The 16,833-nt window shown below is 35.6% G+C and overlaps 1 protein-coding gene across 1 annotated transcript; it reads right to left on the bottom strand.

The window, feature by feature from the left end:
- Nucleotides 1–701: 701 nt before the first annotated feature.
- On the bottom strand, nucleotides 702–16,777 carry klhl3 (kelch-like family member 3). The gene is made up of 15 exons (XM_051127102.1): nucleotides 16,422–16,777; nucleotides 15,759–15,881; nucleotides 13,486–13,592; nucleotides 12,931–13,052; nucleotides 10,644–10,806; nucleotides 10,411–10,520; nucleotides 9,917–10,033; nucleotides 7,910–8,059; nucleotides 6,610–6,727; nucleotides 6,335–6,532; nucleotides 5,185–5,286; nucleotides 4,837–4,965; nucleotides 4,598–4,738; nucleotides 2,296–2,439; nucleotides 702–2,218 (listed from the first exon to the last, which is right to left on the bottom strand). The coding sequence occupies exons 1-15, from the start codon at nucleotides 16,433–16,435 to the stop codon at nucleotides 2,190–2,192; spliced, it is 1,767 nt and encodes a 588-aa protein (XP_050983059.1). The 5' UTR covers nucleotides 16,436–16,777; the 3' UTR covers nucleotides 702–2,189.
- Nucleotides 16,778–16,833: the final 56 nt, after the last annotated feature.

The raw sequence follows: 16,833 nt of genomic DNA, 5'->3' as shown, positions 1-16,833 counted from the left end.
CTCTGTTTACAGGTAATAATGTTGTAAACAATGTTCAGTTTATTCAATATATCGTCAGGAGCAACGGGTATTCATTTTGTGTTCATGCTTTTTATTCTCAATTACGGGCAGCCGCTGACTTGAATGTTATAAATCGCTAAAGACCAAGGAATCCAGCTAAAAATCGTTTTTACCCTTCTACTCAAGGCGGGGGAAAGTCATCGGCATCTTGAATGGCCTGAAGGTGAGTAAATTAACAGATCATTTTTGGACTATTTCTTTTTAACGACCACCGGTGTCACTAATATCAGTAATACATATAGCTATATATACTTAATTAAACTGAAAAAAGCCTTTAAAAACCTTTAATTAACCGGAAAAAGGAATGATTTTTGGACACTTGAGGAAGGGGCTATCAGACTGAAATACTGCATAACCGCATAAAGTTAACACACTAGGCTGGGTACATGGTGCATAGCATAAGAGCATAACAGTGTCACTTGGGACAGAATTAGTTGAATAATCATCAGGATATATAATCTAAACTAATCATATATATAGGCTTAAAATCTGCTTGGTCAAATTGTGACGTTAATGCAAATTTAATGCAAATCTACAATCACGTGTCCAAGATTATTTTCACTTCCATCTTCTCTCATCTTTGCAATGCATGACTGACTGCTGCCCTCCAGTGGCAGCTCATAGACTAGCAGACTAGAAAGTAAATTCTCTTAACAAAGCTTAATTTATTAATACATTTTGTTTAGAAATACATTAATACCTTGTTCACAAACCACATTCGTGCATAATCCATAGACGATGCACCACACTGGAATGTCATAGTTTTAGAGTTATGAATCGTGATGTGTAAATACATCAAATGTAATGGCAGCAGTTACACCAGGCATAGCACAAAATAAACTCTGAATCACCGGGAACAGCGAAAACCTTAAAAGCAATGTTTTACTGCATAGTATCAGTATATATCCAGATTAACAAAGTAGGTCATTGTGAGAATATGTGAGATGTATGAGAGCTGGGAATGTCGGCAGTGTTTTGTTAATAATTCTTACTCATGTCACAATGATCAGAACTGTAAACAGATCTACAGTAGAGCCTAAAACCCAACAATGAGGAAAAGAACCTTAAGAAGGCTTAATATTTTTAAAATAAAATAGTCTTCCAGTTCCGTTGAGTCAGATCCAAATTACCCAGTCAGGATAAATGATGTACTTACTATGAACCTGTGCTATTATGGTATTGTATTAGAACCAGCTCTACTGAATAAGATGAACAGTGCAATTTACCAAAGAGACACCAAGCCAGTGCTATTTCAGTGACTGCATCTATAGAGAGAGTTATCATGATCAAAAAAAGACTCTGCGTGTCCAACATGGACGATTGCACACCGAACTGCATCATGAAAAGTGCTTATGTACAAGTAACTAACATACAGTATTATCCATATGATTTATGAGTTACATTTGGCACATTAACAGACATGGTCACGTTTAAGGTTGTTAGCTGAATTTTCACCAGCGTATTCCAGTCACTTCAAAAGGAATCGATGTGCTTTTCGCAGTTGGTGACAAAGAAAAAGCTGAAATGTCGCTATTGTGACCATACCTTTACCCTGTGAGATTTATATGATGTTTCAGTATAGCAGTTTAACATCCTCAATACTATATGGCACAAAAGCAGCTGGTTAAAACAACTTATGGGCTTGTTCCCATATTACTTTTCATACGAACATAAGGTAACCCTGTAACCAAACCAACAGAAGTCAGCGAAGTCCAGTCCTGATCCGCTTTAAAGGGTGTGATATGCATTAGTGTTAACAGTTTTGACATCTTATTGTCTCTTGCTGCAATGCAAGTGTTTGTTCAGAGCGTTGTCAGTCAGTAGTAAAGCAGGCAGAGAGGCCTCTGTTGGCACAGTCTTCGCCTGCACCCGGATCTGCACAACAAGGTCCCATTTAATACACGCTATATATTGGGTGAGCACACGGCCTCTCTGTTAATAACAGGGCTAAATGGCACTTTCTGGAGACTGGGAGAGGTCAGGGCTTGGTGTGTGTTTGTTTATGAGGCAGTCAGGCTTTGAGAGCTTCGAGCACCCGTCAGCATCTGGATTCTGTCTTAGATCACCGTCTGTCTGTCGCAGCTCAGTCCTCGACAGGTGTGAAGCGACCTGCTGCCCAGAACTTTTAGTCATAACGGCTTGTCAATAACTGACACCCCTGAAACAAACAAGACTGCAGTTTAGTTTAGCTTTGGTTAATCAGTTGAATATGGAGGTTGTGAGAGTGTTTCAGACCTGCGTAGCTGCGTCCATTGCTCATGTTTGTGGGGATGAGGCTCCATTTATCGGCTGCAGGGTCGTAGTATTCCACGGAGGAGAGGTTGCACGAGCCGTCGTCTCCTCCGATCACATACAGTAAACTATTTATGGCACACACTCCTAGAGACAAACACACTTAACTCAGACCCACAGGCTTTTCCTGCTGTTCCTTTATAAACAATGATTTTAAAGGTTTTGAAACACGTCCAGTGTTTGACATTCATAACAGGAACCTCTGTGAAGGTTTTTTTTTATAGATATAAATATTTCTTTAGCCATTATAATACATTCAGGTCACTTTTAGCCTGGAGGAGATTTCTAGACTATACATTTAGTTTTTCTAGATTTTTAGAAAGATATAATCATTTAAAAAAATATATAAATCATTTTTGACTGGATGTCAGCTGTAACTTTACACATGGTATTTCTTAGAGATTTTTTTTTTTTTTGAGTTTAACAAAAAAAATACTTTTGTAGCCTTTCCTATATCTCTCATACACTTTTAGTATTTGTTGTTGAAAAACATTACCTTGAATTTGAAAAATAAAAGGAAAAGTCCATTCTGCTGCCGCCTACTGATCAATCACTGCAGCATAAAAATTATATGTTTTTCATTACAGAAGTTTTTATACCATTTTAAAAGAAAAAAGATTTGTGAAACCACTCCGAAATCCTGTTCTGAAACAAATGATTCACGATCCACACTCTGAAGTCCCAAACTGAATCAAATTATTCGCAAACCTGCACCGAAATCTTGATCTGAATCAAATGATTTGCGAACCCGCTCCAGAGTTCCAATCTGAATCAAATGATTCACAATCCCTGCTCCGAAGTTCTGATCTAAATCAAATAATTCACGATGCACGCTCCAAAGTCCCAATCTGAATCAAATGATTCATGATATGCAAAGTTCCAGCCTAAATCAAATGATTTGTGATACACGACCCGAGTAGAGCGCTTCGAAAGAGTGAATCATTTTGCGATGCAGTGGTTATTTGGAGTTTCACCCATCACTATACGTGCTTTTTAAAATCGTTACAAGCAATGTCGAAATCAAAAAATAATTAGCTCTTTTAATTTGATCTGTTTTTTGCTAGTGAACTGCTTGAAACGAATGATCAAAGTCAGAAGTTTGAATCAATCGTAGCGGTTCCAGCGTAAATGACTCACTTAATTGATTCAGTTCATCTGTTCCTCTTTTGCATCTTCAGCCATGTTTACATGACATTGTCAGTACTACTACTGGCTTAGCTCACTAGTTTCATGTTTTATTTGTTTTTTAACTAGTTTTATTAACTGAAATAAATGAAAAAAAGTATTTTGTTTTTTGAATTGCGTGAATTTGCGTGAAAAAGATGTTAAAAATATATAAAAAATTAAATACTTATTTTATAGATGCATTGTCCTTTAATAATTCAAGCACTTTTTAAGTACCTCTATTTTCAAGGGTTCATTAATCGTTGCCCAGCACTAATTTTTGAAGTTATTTTGTTAGAAAAGAAATATGTAGGTTTCATAAATTTGTACTGTTTTTAAACAGTCATAAGGTATAAGTTCAAAGGAATTTAATTCAATCTATTGATTTTTATCTTGCTAATTCTCAGATAAGTTGAAATAACAATATATTAAAATATAAATTCTCATGAATATTTATAAAAATGTTTTTTTCTGGCATCACACTGGTTTTTCTATGGTTCATTTAGAATTTTAAATTAAAAGAAATTCTTAATTCTTCTTTATTATTAAAAAAGATGTATGCATAGTAAATACCAGTGTAGTATGAAAAATTTGATGATCTTCTTTAATGAGAAGATAATCAGAAATAATACGGCGTGTGTTGAAAAACATTAAATTATGACCATTATTTTCACTACGTCAAAATGTCACAGAACTGACCCTTTGCAGGGAGTTTGATTGACAAGCGATTTGACCAATTGTAACGCTGAATCTGCCATTTTTGTCTGACAAACAAACCATATAAGAGTAGATTAATGTCGGTGGATTTCTGCAGTTGAAAATTTCAAAGCTAAGACTTTGTTTTATACCAGAAGTAATCTGCTCTGTCTTGTCTGCTGGCGTGTTGTCAGTTTCCTCTTTGCTCTGCAATGTATTTTTCAATGGCTTGTCGGACGTACTAACAGTAACGAAGGGGGGGCGGGTCTTTGTGAAGGGTCAATTGTCTTACGTTTTTTATGCACTATGAAATTAGACTACAGTAGACAATTATGTTGTCAATTATTTGTCCAGCTAAAATGATAAACCTCCTCTGGCTACTCACCTGCGTTCCTTCGGCACATGTTCATGTCACACACCTGTCTCCAGGTATTAGTGGCAGGGTCAAAGACCTCCACACTCTTCCTCACCAGAGGACCGTCATGTCCACCTGCAGCGTACAGCTGTCCATTGAGCACTCCGACACCTGTACAAACACACAATCACATCACAGCTACTCAATACAACTGTAAGAATCAACAGAAGTGAGCTCGATGTTTAAATCATGTCCAAAAAGGAACTAACCAGCTCCACTGCGTCTAGTGCTCATGTCCGCCACATAGCACCACTTATTAGTGACTGGGTTATACTCCTCTACAGTACTCAAACACTGCCGGGACGCTCCGTCATAACCTCCAACAGCATAAAGCTTTCCTGTGCAAGCATCAGACACACAGTGAAATCACTACACCAACAATCTACATGAATGATCACAGCTGCACGGTTTGAATACGTAACAACAGCCAAAAGGTAAAATGTTGTGAAATATTCTACCACCTAAAACGTTATTATTGCATGCCTAATTTCATAAACATGTTTGCACTTGAATATAGTGAGCAAATTGATCAACACAAATGAACTCAAAATGCTCACCGTCAACCACGCCCACCCCAACACTGCTGCGCCTGGTGTTCATGGGAGCCACAAACATCCACTCGTTAGCTTTAGGGTTATACGCCTCCACTGACGATAGACCTACAGAGAGACAGACATCAGCCAAATGCAAAAACGTGTTAAAAGTCGGCCAAAATATTAACTCCTTTCAAAATAAATCTTACTGATCCAAAACTTTTGAACGTTACTATATTAGGGCCCAATGAAATCAGTTTTATTTTTTCCCAAATTCCATTTTTTCCGTTTTCATTTTTCTGGATTCTGTTTTTTAATGGTTAGATTACCTTTTATTAATCAAAAAGCAAGTCTAATTAATTAGAATTATGAACCTTATCCAATTTAACATTAATTTATAAAAAGTTTAACAAAAATATGTTTACGGCCCTATGAAATGTTTTATTTTTTCTCACCTTCTGTTTTATTGTTACCAAATTCTGTTTAAGCATGTCTAATTATTTGAATGCATAAAAACAAATTTATTTATTTTTATTTATTACAATATTTTTACAATATTAAAATTTTTCTGGCTATCAAATGAAGGCATAAAATATTAATTTAATAAAAAAATTTAACTTTTTTTTTGGCAAACAAAGTTACTATTAAAATGAAAACATGAAAGAAATATTGTGTGATTATTTCTTAAAATAAAATTTTAACAATTTTAGTAATAACAGTAGTAGCAGCATGACGGGTTGCCGTGAATACCTTTACATTTCTGTGTGTATATGATATGATGATATTTTCTCTCAAAAGAAATGGTAAAATGCTTGTGAAGAAACTTCAGAGCAGTTCTGGAAATGTTGTTCATGTATTTATGTCCTCATCTGGTGAGACGACAGACACTGAAATCACCACAAGTTTCATGCACACTTCAGTTTGTGTGTAGTAAATGAAACCACACGTCTGATATTTAGAGATGCTAGTCCATATTGTGATTTGACTTAAGTGTAATGACTTGCTTTTGATTAATTCATCCAGAATTTGACAAATTCCGTGACATTCTGCTTTATACAGTAAATTCTGCTTTTATGACTGGATTACGCAATTCCGTCTGCGTTTTCTGCATCACGGAAATCATAGGGCCTTATTATAATGTAAACATCCTGGCATTGATTTTTCAAAGGTAGACCTGTACTCCCGTCAAAGCCCCCGACAGCGTACAGCAGGTCCCCCAGTACAGCTGCTCCTAAAGTGCTGCGGCGCTCTTGCATACTAGGTACGGAGCTCCACTGATCCTTCAGACCATCATACACGTCCACCGTCCGCACACGCAGAGAGCCGTTAAATCCCCCCACGGCATACACCTTACCGGCCATGTACACCACACCTACATGACACACACAGAGAGGGTGAGAATAAGAGAAAAACACACATCTAGAGAGGAGGGACAGAACAGAGAACAACCTGCTCGACAGCGTCTGGAGGGTAAATCGGCCACCTGATACCAGCGGTCCTCTTGAAAGTCATAGCACTCCACACTGCGGATGGCTTTAGGTGCCTGACCCCCTACGACCATCATCACCTGTCAGATTCACAACAAAAAATCAATCCATCTGCCTTAACTTCACAAGAGAGACAGTGTAAATTCATCCAGGACTAAGATAGTAAAAAATGCAGTCATAGTTTATAAGGTTGTCATAGTTTATTGATGCCACCTTGTTCATTTTTTAAGTTAACGCTTACAAATTGGCCACTGGCTTTTTTATTTTATTTTTTTCAGAAAGTAGGACTTATTCTGCCATGTAGTATGTTGCACTTTTTCCTGTTCATGTACTACCAGTTAAAAGTTTTTGAACAGTAAGATTTTTAATGTTTTTAAAGAAGTCTCTACTGCTCAGCAAGCCTGCTTTTATTTGATCCAAAGTACAACAAAAACAGTACAATTTTAAAATATTTTAAATATTATTTTGTAAAATATGCTGATTTGCTGCTCAAAAAACATTTATATGTATATTTATATATATATATATATATATATATATATATATATATATATAAAATATACATATAAATGTATATATATATCTATATATATAGATATATATATAGATATATATATATATATGTTGATAACAGCTGAGTGGAATTTTTTGCAGGTTTCTTTGATAAATAGAAAGTTCAAAAGAACAGCATTTATTTGAAATCATCACTTATGATCAATTTAAAGCATCCTTGCTAAATAAAAGTATTAATTTCTATAATATCTAAAAAAATCCAGTTTTTGAATGGTTACAAAAGATTTTTATTTCAGATAAATAATGATCTTTGAATCTTTCCATTTATCAAAGAAAACATTACAATAATACTAATAAAATGTTTCTTGAACAGCAAATCAGGATATTAAAATAATTTCTGAAGGACCATGTGACACTGAAGACTGCAGTAATAATGCTGAGAATTTAGCTTTGATCACATGAAAACATTATATTCTAAAATATATTGAAATATAAAACAGTTATTTTAAATTTTACTGGTTTTGCTGTATTTTGGACCAAATAAATGCAGGTTTGGTGAGCAGAAGAGACGTCTTTATAAAACATTAAACATTTTACTGTTCACAGTCTTGTTTACCTATATTAGAGAACAAGAGTTAGCAGTTTGAATCAGACTTAGTGTATTGTTCAGAAAACTAGTGATAATAAAAAACTAGTAAATACATCCAGTCTTGACTGGTAATATAAGTTTGAAGCAAATATATTAATACCTTGGGCAGACTGACTGGTGTGCGTGGTCTGGTTCTGTCTGTCTTTATAAGGTGCCGCTGGTCTGCAGGTAAAAGGTGGTACTTCATTGCCTCAATGAGAAAGTCCTTACAAGTGTTGTTGTTTTTTATCAAGGGTTCCTCCTCTACAATCTGTACAAATACACATTTAAATCTTAAAAATAATGCTTGAATAAAACCACAAATGCATTTACGACAAATATAGAGAACTTGCTAAGGATGTGACAATTCACTCAACTCACGATGCAATACTGATTTCACGATACGTTTTTCTCACTATTTTTAACAAAATGAGATTTGAGACAATTTATAAATGAAAAGTTGTCATTTCTCATACATGCTGCACATTTCTTTGTGAAATTAAAGTATGTCAAATTACAAAACTCAACTGAAATTTTAAAACAAATCCCAACTCAAATATATAATACAAATACAAGAATATCTCATCATATAAACAAACTAATGCCTGTGCTCTTTCCATTTAAAATTAGCGGCAACCACTGCATTTTAATCATAATCTAAACAAAAGATACAGTTGAGGTCAAAAGTTTACATACACCTTGCAGAATCTGCAAAATGTTAGATTATTTTACCAAAATAAGAGAGATCAAATAACAAAATGCATGTTATTTTTTTATTTAGTACTGACCTGAATAATATATTTCACATAAAAGACGTTTACATATAGTCCACAATGGAAAATAATAGTTGAATTTACAAAAATGATCCTGTTGAAAAGTTTACATCCCCTTGGTTCTTAATACTGTTGTTACCTTAATGATCCACAGTGTTTTTTTGTTTTGTTTTGTTTTTGTTTAGTGATAGCTGTTCATGAGTCACTTGTTTGTCCTGAACAAGAATCCTTCAGGTCCCACAAATTCTTTGGTTTTCCTGCATTTTTGTGTATGTGAACCCTTTCCAGCAATGACTGTATGATTTTGAGATCCATCTTTTCACACTGAAGACAACTGAGGGACTATATAATATATAATATGCAACTATTATAGAAGGTTCAAACGTTCACTGATGCTCCAGAAGGAACAATTATACATTAAGAGCCGGAGGTGTAAATGTTTGATGAAAAATGTGTACATTTTTCTTATTTTGCCTAAATATCATGTTTTTTTTATATAGTACTGCATTTAATGCTCTTTTATTTAGTGCTTTTTTTATTTAAGCTACAGAAGATACATTTCCCAGAAGCCAAAATAAGATAAATTTACACTGATCTTCAAATTCAAAAAGTTTTCACCCTCCCTTAACGCATTGTTTTCCCTTCTGAAGCATCAGTGAGCGTTTGAACCATCTGTAATAGTTGCATATGAGTGCCTCAGTTGTCTTCAGTGTGAAGAGATGGATCTCAAAATCATAGTCATTGTTGGAAAGGGTTCACAAAAAAAAACAACACCCAGCTGTGGATCATTCAGCTAACAACACAATATTAAGAATCAAGCATTTGTAAACTTTTGAACGGGGTCATTTTTATTAATTCAACTTATTTTCTCTTGTGGACTATATGTAAACGCCTTTTATATGAAATATCTTATTCAGGTCAGTACTAACTAAAAAAATAGCATGCATTTTGTATGATGTCTCTTATTTTGGTAAAATAATTAACATTTCGCAGATTCTGTAAGGTGCATGTAAACTTTTAGCCTCAACTTTATATGCAGCATGAGCAGTTTCTGATTTAAATTTGTGTAATTTAAAAACAAAAACAGATGGTTGAACTTTAGCTTTGTGAAACTTTACTACATAAAACATCTGAACGAAAACAAAACTTGAACAAAAAAAAAAACAGCAGATGGGCTTATTGAGAACACAAACTCATTGTCTGACAGCAAGTGGCACTTATGAAACAGCTGCGATATAGTGTTTAAACTGTAAACAAAGAATCGCTTCGCTTATAAACACTACTTTGATATGCATTATACAGAGACAACATAAAAAGAAAATCCCTAGAACTCGCTAAGAACTGCACAGTCATACCTGAACCAGGTAATCTCTGGACAGCAAAGGCAGTCGAACATGTTCCATAAGCTTAGGCATGTGCTCCAAACGGGCCTCTTTATCGTGCTTTATCCAGGCGATCATGGCCTCAAACACCTGGGGGTATAACAGACAAGAACAAAGTCTATTGTATGTTACTCTGCATATTGTATGAGCACAGCTCACAGCTACAGCAGACCAGGGCGCCATCCTCCAACGCTTGTGCCGCTGCTCAGATGACACTGAAGCATCTGACAGATGACAGCTGCCATCAAGTGGGAGTGAGAACGCAGACTGGAGACACAAGTTACTCGCAAGCAGAGAGCAGCTAATGCAGTGTGACTGACAGATGGCTCGTCGTCTCCTTCAACAACACACCAGCATGTACATGTAAAAACCAACCATCAACCGTCTGCTGTCTACAAATCAGCTAAAATCAGACTCAGTGATGTGATGGACAAGGAAGAAACCGAGAATAAACTTGGTACTGTTACCTTCTCTTCAGTGGACACGGTCAGTTTGTCACTGGAGATCAGACTGCACACCTGCTGCAAGGACAGGGCCATGAACTCCTCACCCACCATGACGTCTGTGAAGTGCTGCTCTGCTTGAAACAAGCAAACTTGCTCAAAAAACTGGATCTCGGCATAAAAATACATATTGGTGGGTTGCTTAATCGATGAGTTGTTTTCCATCCCACGATGACTCAAGAAAGAAGAGAGCTCACCGGCATAAGCGTGGGCTTGGCTGAGGAGTCCTGTGCAGGCGTGAAGGTCAGCGAACGCTCGGATGCCCAGGCAGTTGGTGGGATGAAGCTGTGTTTGCAAGAAGTCACAGCAAACCTGTCGAACATCCATCAACTGCAGCAGGCTGGCAGCTGGAAGCAACACCTGAACACGGCAGGAATATGACAAAAAGATGAAAACACATCACACAAGCAGACTGCAGACCAGATTCATGATGATTAACCACTATAGCTTATGTAATAATGACAATTTTTTTTAATATAGCAAAGAATTGTGCTTTATCTAAAACAATATAATACATACACATTCAAGGATGCATTTATTTGATTAAAAATACAGTAAAAATAGTAACATTGTGAAATATTACCATTTAAAATAAGTTTTCTGTTTTAATATATTATTTAATTAAAAAAATATTATTATATATTATTTCCGATATATCTATCTGTATTCCTGTGATCAAAGCTGAATTTTCAGCATCATTACTCCAGGAGTCGCATGATCCTCCATTCTAATATGCTGATTTGCTGCTCAAGAAACATTTCAGATTGTTATTAATATTGAAAACAGGCGTGCTGCTTCATATTTTTGTAGAAACCGTGATACTTTTGTTTTTTTAGGAATATTTGATTATTAGTAAGTTCAAAATAACAGCATTTATTTGAAACAGAATTCATTTATAACATCATAAATTACTTTAACGTTTCATTATTTTAATGCATTCTGAAAATATTAATTTCTTTTTATGGGCAGACACTGTAGGCAAAAACTTTTTTTTTTTCATGCACCTGTCAAGTTTGAGATTTTGATTTTGATTTTCTGTTTTTTTTGTTTTTTTTTTATATATTTTGGATTAGTGTAAAGAAAACATCCAAAAGACACTGTTACATGTTTCTTTTATAGCACTTTATCTATTTGTGTCAACAGATTTCAATTACAATACATATTTTTAAACCCCGTTTTCTCAAAATGAGTTTTTTCTCCTACACGGAGCCATAAATACATACACATACACACACCAAACTTTACATTTTTATTCCTGTCTATATCCTGAAGGTTTTTACAGAGGGATTTGTTCATATATAAACTGCTTGATTATATACCTTTTATTCTCCCCAAAATTGTGAAAATATCTTGTTTTCTAAGTATTTTCTGAATTATGGAGTGACAAAAATGATATACCCAAAATTCCCCCTGTAAAAACTTTTGACTCTAATATGTCAAAAAAAAATTAAACAATAATTTTAAAACTGACTTCATCCAGTTTTGATTTTGTACTAGAAATGTATGCAAGTTAGCACATATTTAATTAAATAATGCCTAATTTGCATACTTAAACCTAACATTTTAGAAAACTACAAAAATGTTTGCAATTATCAATGTAACAATCAACTGAATAAGTAAGGCGATAACTATTAGTTAATTTTACCCTATTCATCTGTAGTGTCTCGTCTTAAATACATTTTCTGATCCAATGTTTTGCCAGTATTGTACATACTAATTACACTGTACTACCTAAAATTTGAATGTGTACCATTACATCACACTTTTTTTTTTTTAATGATTCAGCAAGTAAACTAATATTAATTAAAATTTTTACATTTTACTTTATTATTATTGTTCAGCATTTTCAATTAAAAAGTAGTCAAATAAAGACTGAATTATTAGTAAATAAATTAATTTAACCCAGCATCAGCTATTTAACATACAAGTAAAGGCCTCAGGGGAAAACAAGACTGCATTAGAAAAGAGCATCTGCACACTGTAACTCAATGGCCACTTTCTTCCTAGAAAAGGAATGAAATGGCCTTTAGGGAAATATAACATAGGGTGAATCACTGCACTCAATGACATTGTTAAAATCCCTATGGACCAACTAAGCCATAAACAGCCGCTACCCCCACCAGAGCATCTGTCCATCCTCTCCAGATAAAAAAAAAAACTAGGCCACTTCACGCCTCTCTTGCGCAAATGGCATGAAGCTTCTTAACTTCATCTATTTTCCACTGTAACATTCTGTACATTCAAACAAAAGCCCCACATACAAACAACAACACTGTACTGGGACAATAGAGCTCCAGCATAAAGGGCAAAGAGCACATCGCAGAAAACTTCCTCTCCCGCTCTGCTCATTTCCTCTGCTAATAATGAGAGGAAATACCCTGCCTCTTAACACTCGTAACAGAGCGCCAGAGAGGGCAAACAGCCTTTACACAAAGAGCTAGTCATTAGTTATGTTTGAAACAGTAGTCTACAGAGACACATTACCTGAACATTATCCTCAGACACTTCAATCTCAGCAGTGTAAATGTAATCCACCAGCTTCAAGAGCGTCTGTCCATCAACATCCCTGATCTCCACATGGTGAGCCTTGCTTTCACTCATGTCACCTGAACATGTCAAGCACAACACACAATCAAACTGTTGAAATTAAGCTTAAAAAAGCAAGAATGAACATCATAATGTTTTTTATGCAGAAACATCAGCAGGAATACTTTATTTACATTGAAGTTGACCCAAAATGAAAATTCTGTCTTTTACTCTCTCTCATGTTTTATAGAACATAGATATTTTGAAAATCACAGTATCATAGTGTTTTTTGTTCATGTCAGTGGCACCACAACTGTTCAGTCAACAACATTCTTTAAAATATCTTTTGTGTTTTCCAGTTTGAAATTACATGACGATGAGTAAATCATGATAGAACTTTCCTTTTTTTTAATTTTAGCAGTCATAGTAATAGATCTAAATTAAGTCCTGAAAAACATCAGAGCGCCATGAGGAACATCAGTGTGAAGAAAGCATTAGGTTGTGATGTAGTACCTGTGAACATTGCGCAGAAGTAAGGACTGCAGGATGCTAAAACTACTCTGTGTGCTGGTATCTCCACTTCACCTGCCACCAGCAGAACATCACAAAGCATCCTCCGACTGTGATTAGAAAGAAAATAAAAGAAAACTAAGGATCTAGACTAAGAAACCAATGAAACAACTACTAGAAACCACTGGTGCCAACAGTCTCTATGATCTACTTAGACTTCAATGCTTAAGGGAAATGCAGCCCACACTAACACAATTGATAACTAATGTCAGGTCAAGTCAGATTTACTTGTATGACGCTTTTATAAACCACACTGTTCCAAGGTAGCTTTGTAGAAAATCATGATTTTAATGTTTACAATCGAGTGTTTTCACGACAAGTCGTCAATCGGCCATATTGGCGGCACTGAGCGTAAACAATGCCACTGAACCGAATGAAACTTGCATATTTTGCTGATCACTGCTGCTGAAAATTGTCAATTTTATTGTCATGTTTTGAGCTGTACTAATAGGTCAGACCGGAAAAAAACATTTAGAGACTGCCAAAAGTTATAACAAATCAAGAAGAGTCTGAGAAAAAGGCGTTGGCCAAACTGAACTAGGATTTCCAGGGCAAGAATCTTAACATTCGTATTCGCTCTTATAATTTCCAGTCAGGTAGGTGAAATATTAGGATAATATCTTAATTAATACTGCTCGTACGTATCTTTAACACCTATCAACTTTAGTTTGTCAAAATATTGTGCCCTTTCCAGCTTACTAAGTCCTTCTCTACACTGTGTGCATAATTAATAGGCATGTTGATAATCTGGTCATATTTTTTTTACCAAGCACATTTTACCAATTCCAAACCACAACAATCTTAATAACTACTATAAATTTTGTATTTAATCATTTGTAAGTGATATATAACTGTCCGTGAAGGCTGGAAGTGAAAAACTCCTTATATTCAGGTGTGCATAATTATTAGGCATGTTTTCTTTTACAGATAAAATGAGCCAAAAAAGATATTTAACCCAGACTGAAAAGTCCAAATTATTAAATGCCTATGAGAAGAATGCAATACTAATGCATTACAAGAATTTGCAAAGTTAAGGCTTGACCACTGGACAGCGAAATGCTTGTTGAGTCTGCATGGTCAGAAAAAACAGGTGGAGAAGAAAAGATGCATGTTAACTGCAAAAGAATTAGGAATTAAGGTGAAGAATTAGGTGTGACACCATCAGGAACCGTTTAGTCTCCAGCGCCACCATTTTCCAGAACTGCAACCTACCTGGAGTCTTCAGAAGTGCAATGTGTCAGGTTCTCAGAGACTTTGCTTGGTACAAAAAATCCTTAAAAACTTAAAAAATGCCCCTGACTTAATAAGAATAACAAGCTGACGTGTTGTGAAATACATGAAGACAGTTTTTTTTTTTTATAGGCTTTATAGACAGATAAGTTGAGAGTTGAAGGACAAGCATCACATCCTCTTGTACCTCTGATTCAAGAATTTATCTTCCAAAATCTGGCAGTACATTTTGGGAGTTCATGTTTAGTCTCCTATCCTGAAAAGTCTGACTTGCAGAGAAGTACTAAAATGAACTCCCAAAACTTACTTAAGAAAACATGCCTAATAATTATGCACACCTGAATATAAGGAGTTTTTCACTTCCAGCCTTCACGGACAGTTATATATCACTTACAAATGATTAAATACAAAATTTATAGTAGTTATTAAGATTGTTGTGGTTTGGAATTGGTAAAATGTGCTTGGAAAAAAAAATATAACCAGATTATCAACATGCCTAATAATTATGCACACAGTGTAGATGATTTAGCAGCTTCCACATGTTTTTTCACTGTATTTTTACCATATTCAGTAGTAGATTAACCGTGCTATCAATGCTGTTGTTTACATCCAGGTATCTCCAACGTGGCTGTGCATCTGGGTAACTGACCAAACGGTGACGTAAGTGCAAACCCCCTATATGTTAATGTCACCATGCCTTACGGTTGCATTAAGCAAATTGCATTAAATCTAGACCCTAAGAAATGCTATATAGTGCATTTCGCCCTATGTGAGTATACTGTATGCGGACAAACCTGGATATACTTGTATATCCAACTTCATATAAAGAACTGATACTGTTACATTTTGCAATATATTTTTTTTAAATTGGTATCTTTGACCTTTTTTCCCATTCCATATCAGTTGACCTTAATCTTAAGGGGGACGTGTCCCCATCACTGTCCATAGTAGCTACCTGAATAACAAGCTGATAAATGAGTACCAACCTTCTCAAGTCATTCATAAGCCGAAAGGCTTTCCTCATGTGTGTGTGACTGAAGGTGTGCAACCCTTGGTCTTTGGCATCCTCCTGCGAATCCAAACTAGGCAAAGGACAAGGGACTCCAAATCTGATGAATAAATCAGAGCTTTGCAACTAACATGTTTAATAACAAAAACATGTTTTAAGCACAATAAATCCCTTGTTCTAAACACTAACTCATACTAGTTTCTCACGACTGTTCTGCACCTACAATTTTAATGATACTGGATGATGAGATCAGTTTATAGAGTACATCAGTGTATCGGGAATCAAGTATTGAACAAAACGATTAGCATGAGATTATTTTGATTATGTTCCGTGAACTGCTAGCCTGCTGGTTACAGCAAACTTTCACACGTTTATATAGGCGTTTATTCTAATTTTATATATATAATACTTAAAAGTTGAATATAATGTTAAAATACAGAGAGATACAGAGAATACACATACTGCTAGCAATTTAGCCGCTACAAATAGTACTAATAGCACTTCAGAATTCGCTCTCTAGCTCGTTTTACGCTTCAAACAACAGTTTTATCGAGTACTAGTCACGTCTGTGTCGTGTTTACCCAAAAACATATGTTGTGAGCTAACCGCGTCTTTCTTTTCTCTTGCAGCACATACTTACCCGTCACAGTCCATGTTTGAACAGATCGCGCTAGGCAGTTGGCTAAAGTTAGCTTGCTACATCATTTTTCGGCAGGTTTTGTAAGTCTCAGGTATTCCAAATATTGCCGTATGCGTTCGTTTGAAGCCTCGGGTCGAGTGCTGAACGTTTTCATCAGTCTGTTTCGTCCTCCGTGCTGTCTCTCATGTGATGGTCGGGGTTGTTTACCTGACTGGTTAGCAGCTCGCAGCTATCGCTGGGCTCACTGACTTTTACACTGAAGAACGTCGTAACGGTCCTCCATCATCAGCGCGTCGCCTGGCAACAGTGATACAATCGCTCTACGATCTCCAAGGTCACTCTTCAGAGCACAAGCACATCACTGCACTAAAATCCTTCTGTGGCCCTTATCAGCTATGTGAAAGTTAATCAT

This window comes from Labeo rohita, chromosome 14 (genome assembly GCF_022985175.1).
Source record: "Labeo rohita strain BAU-BD-2019 chromosome 14, IGBB_LRoh.1.0, whole genome shotgun sequence".
Classification (NCBI taxonomy): domain Eukaryota; kingdom Metazoa; phylum Chordata; class Actinopteri; order Cypriniformes; family Cyprinidae; genus Labeo; species Labeo rohita.
Note: the sequence above shows the minus strand (reverse complement) of the source record. Positions and strands in the feature narration are given on the sequence as shown.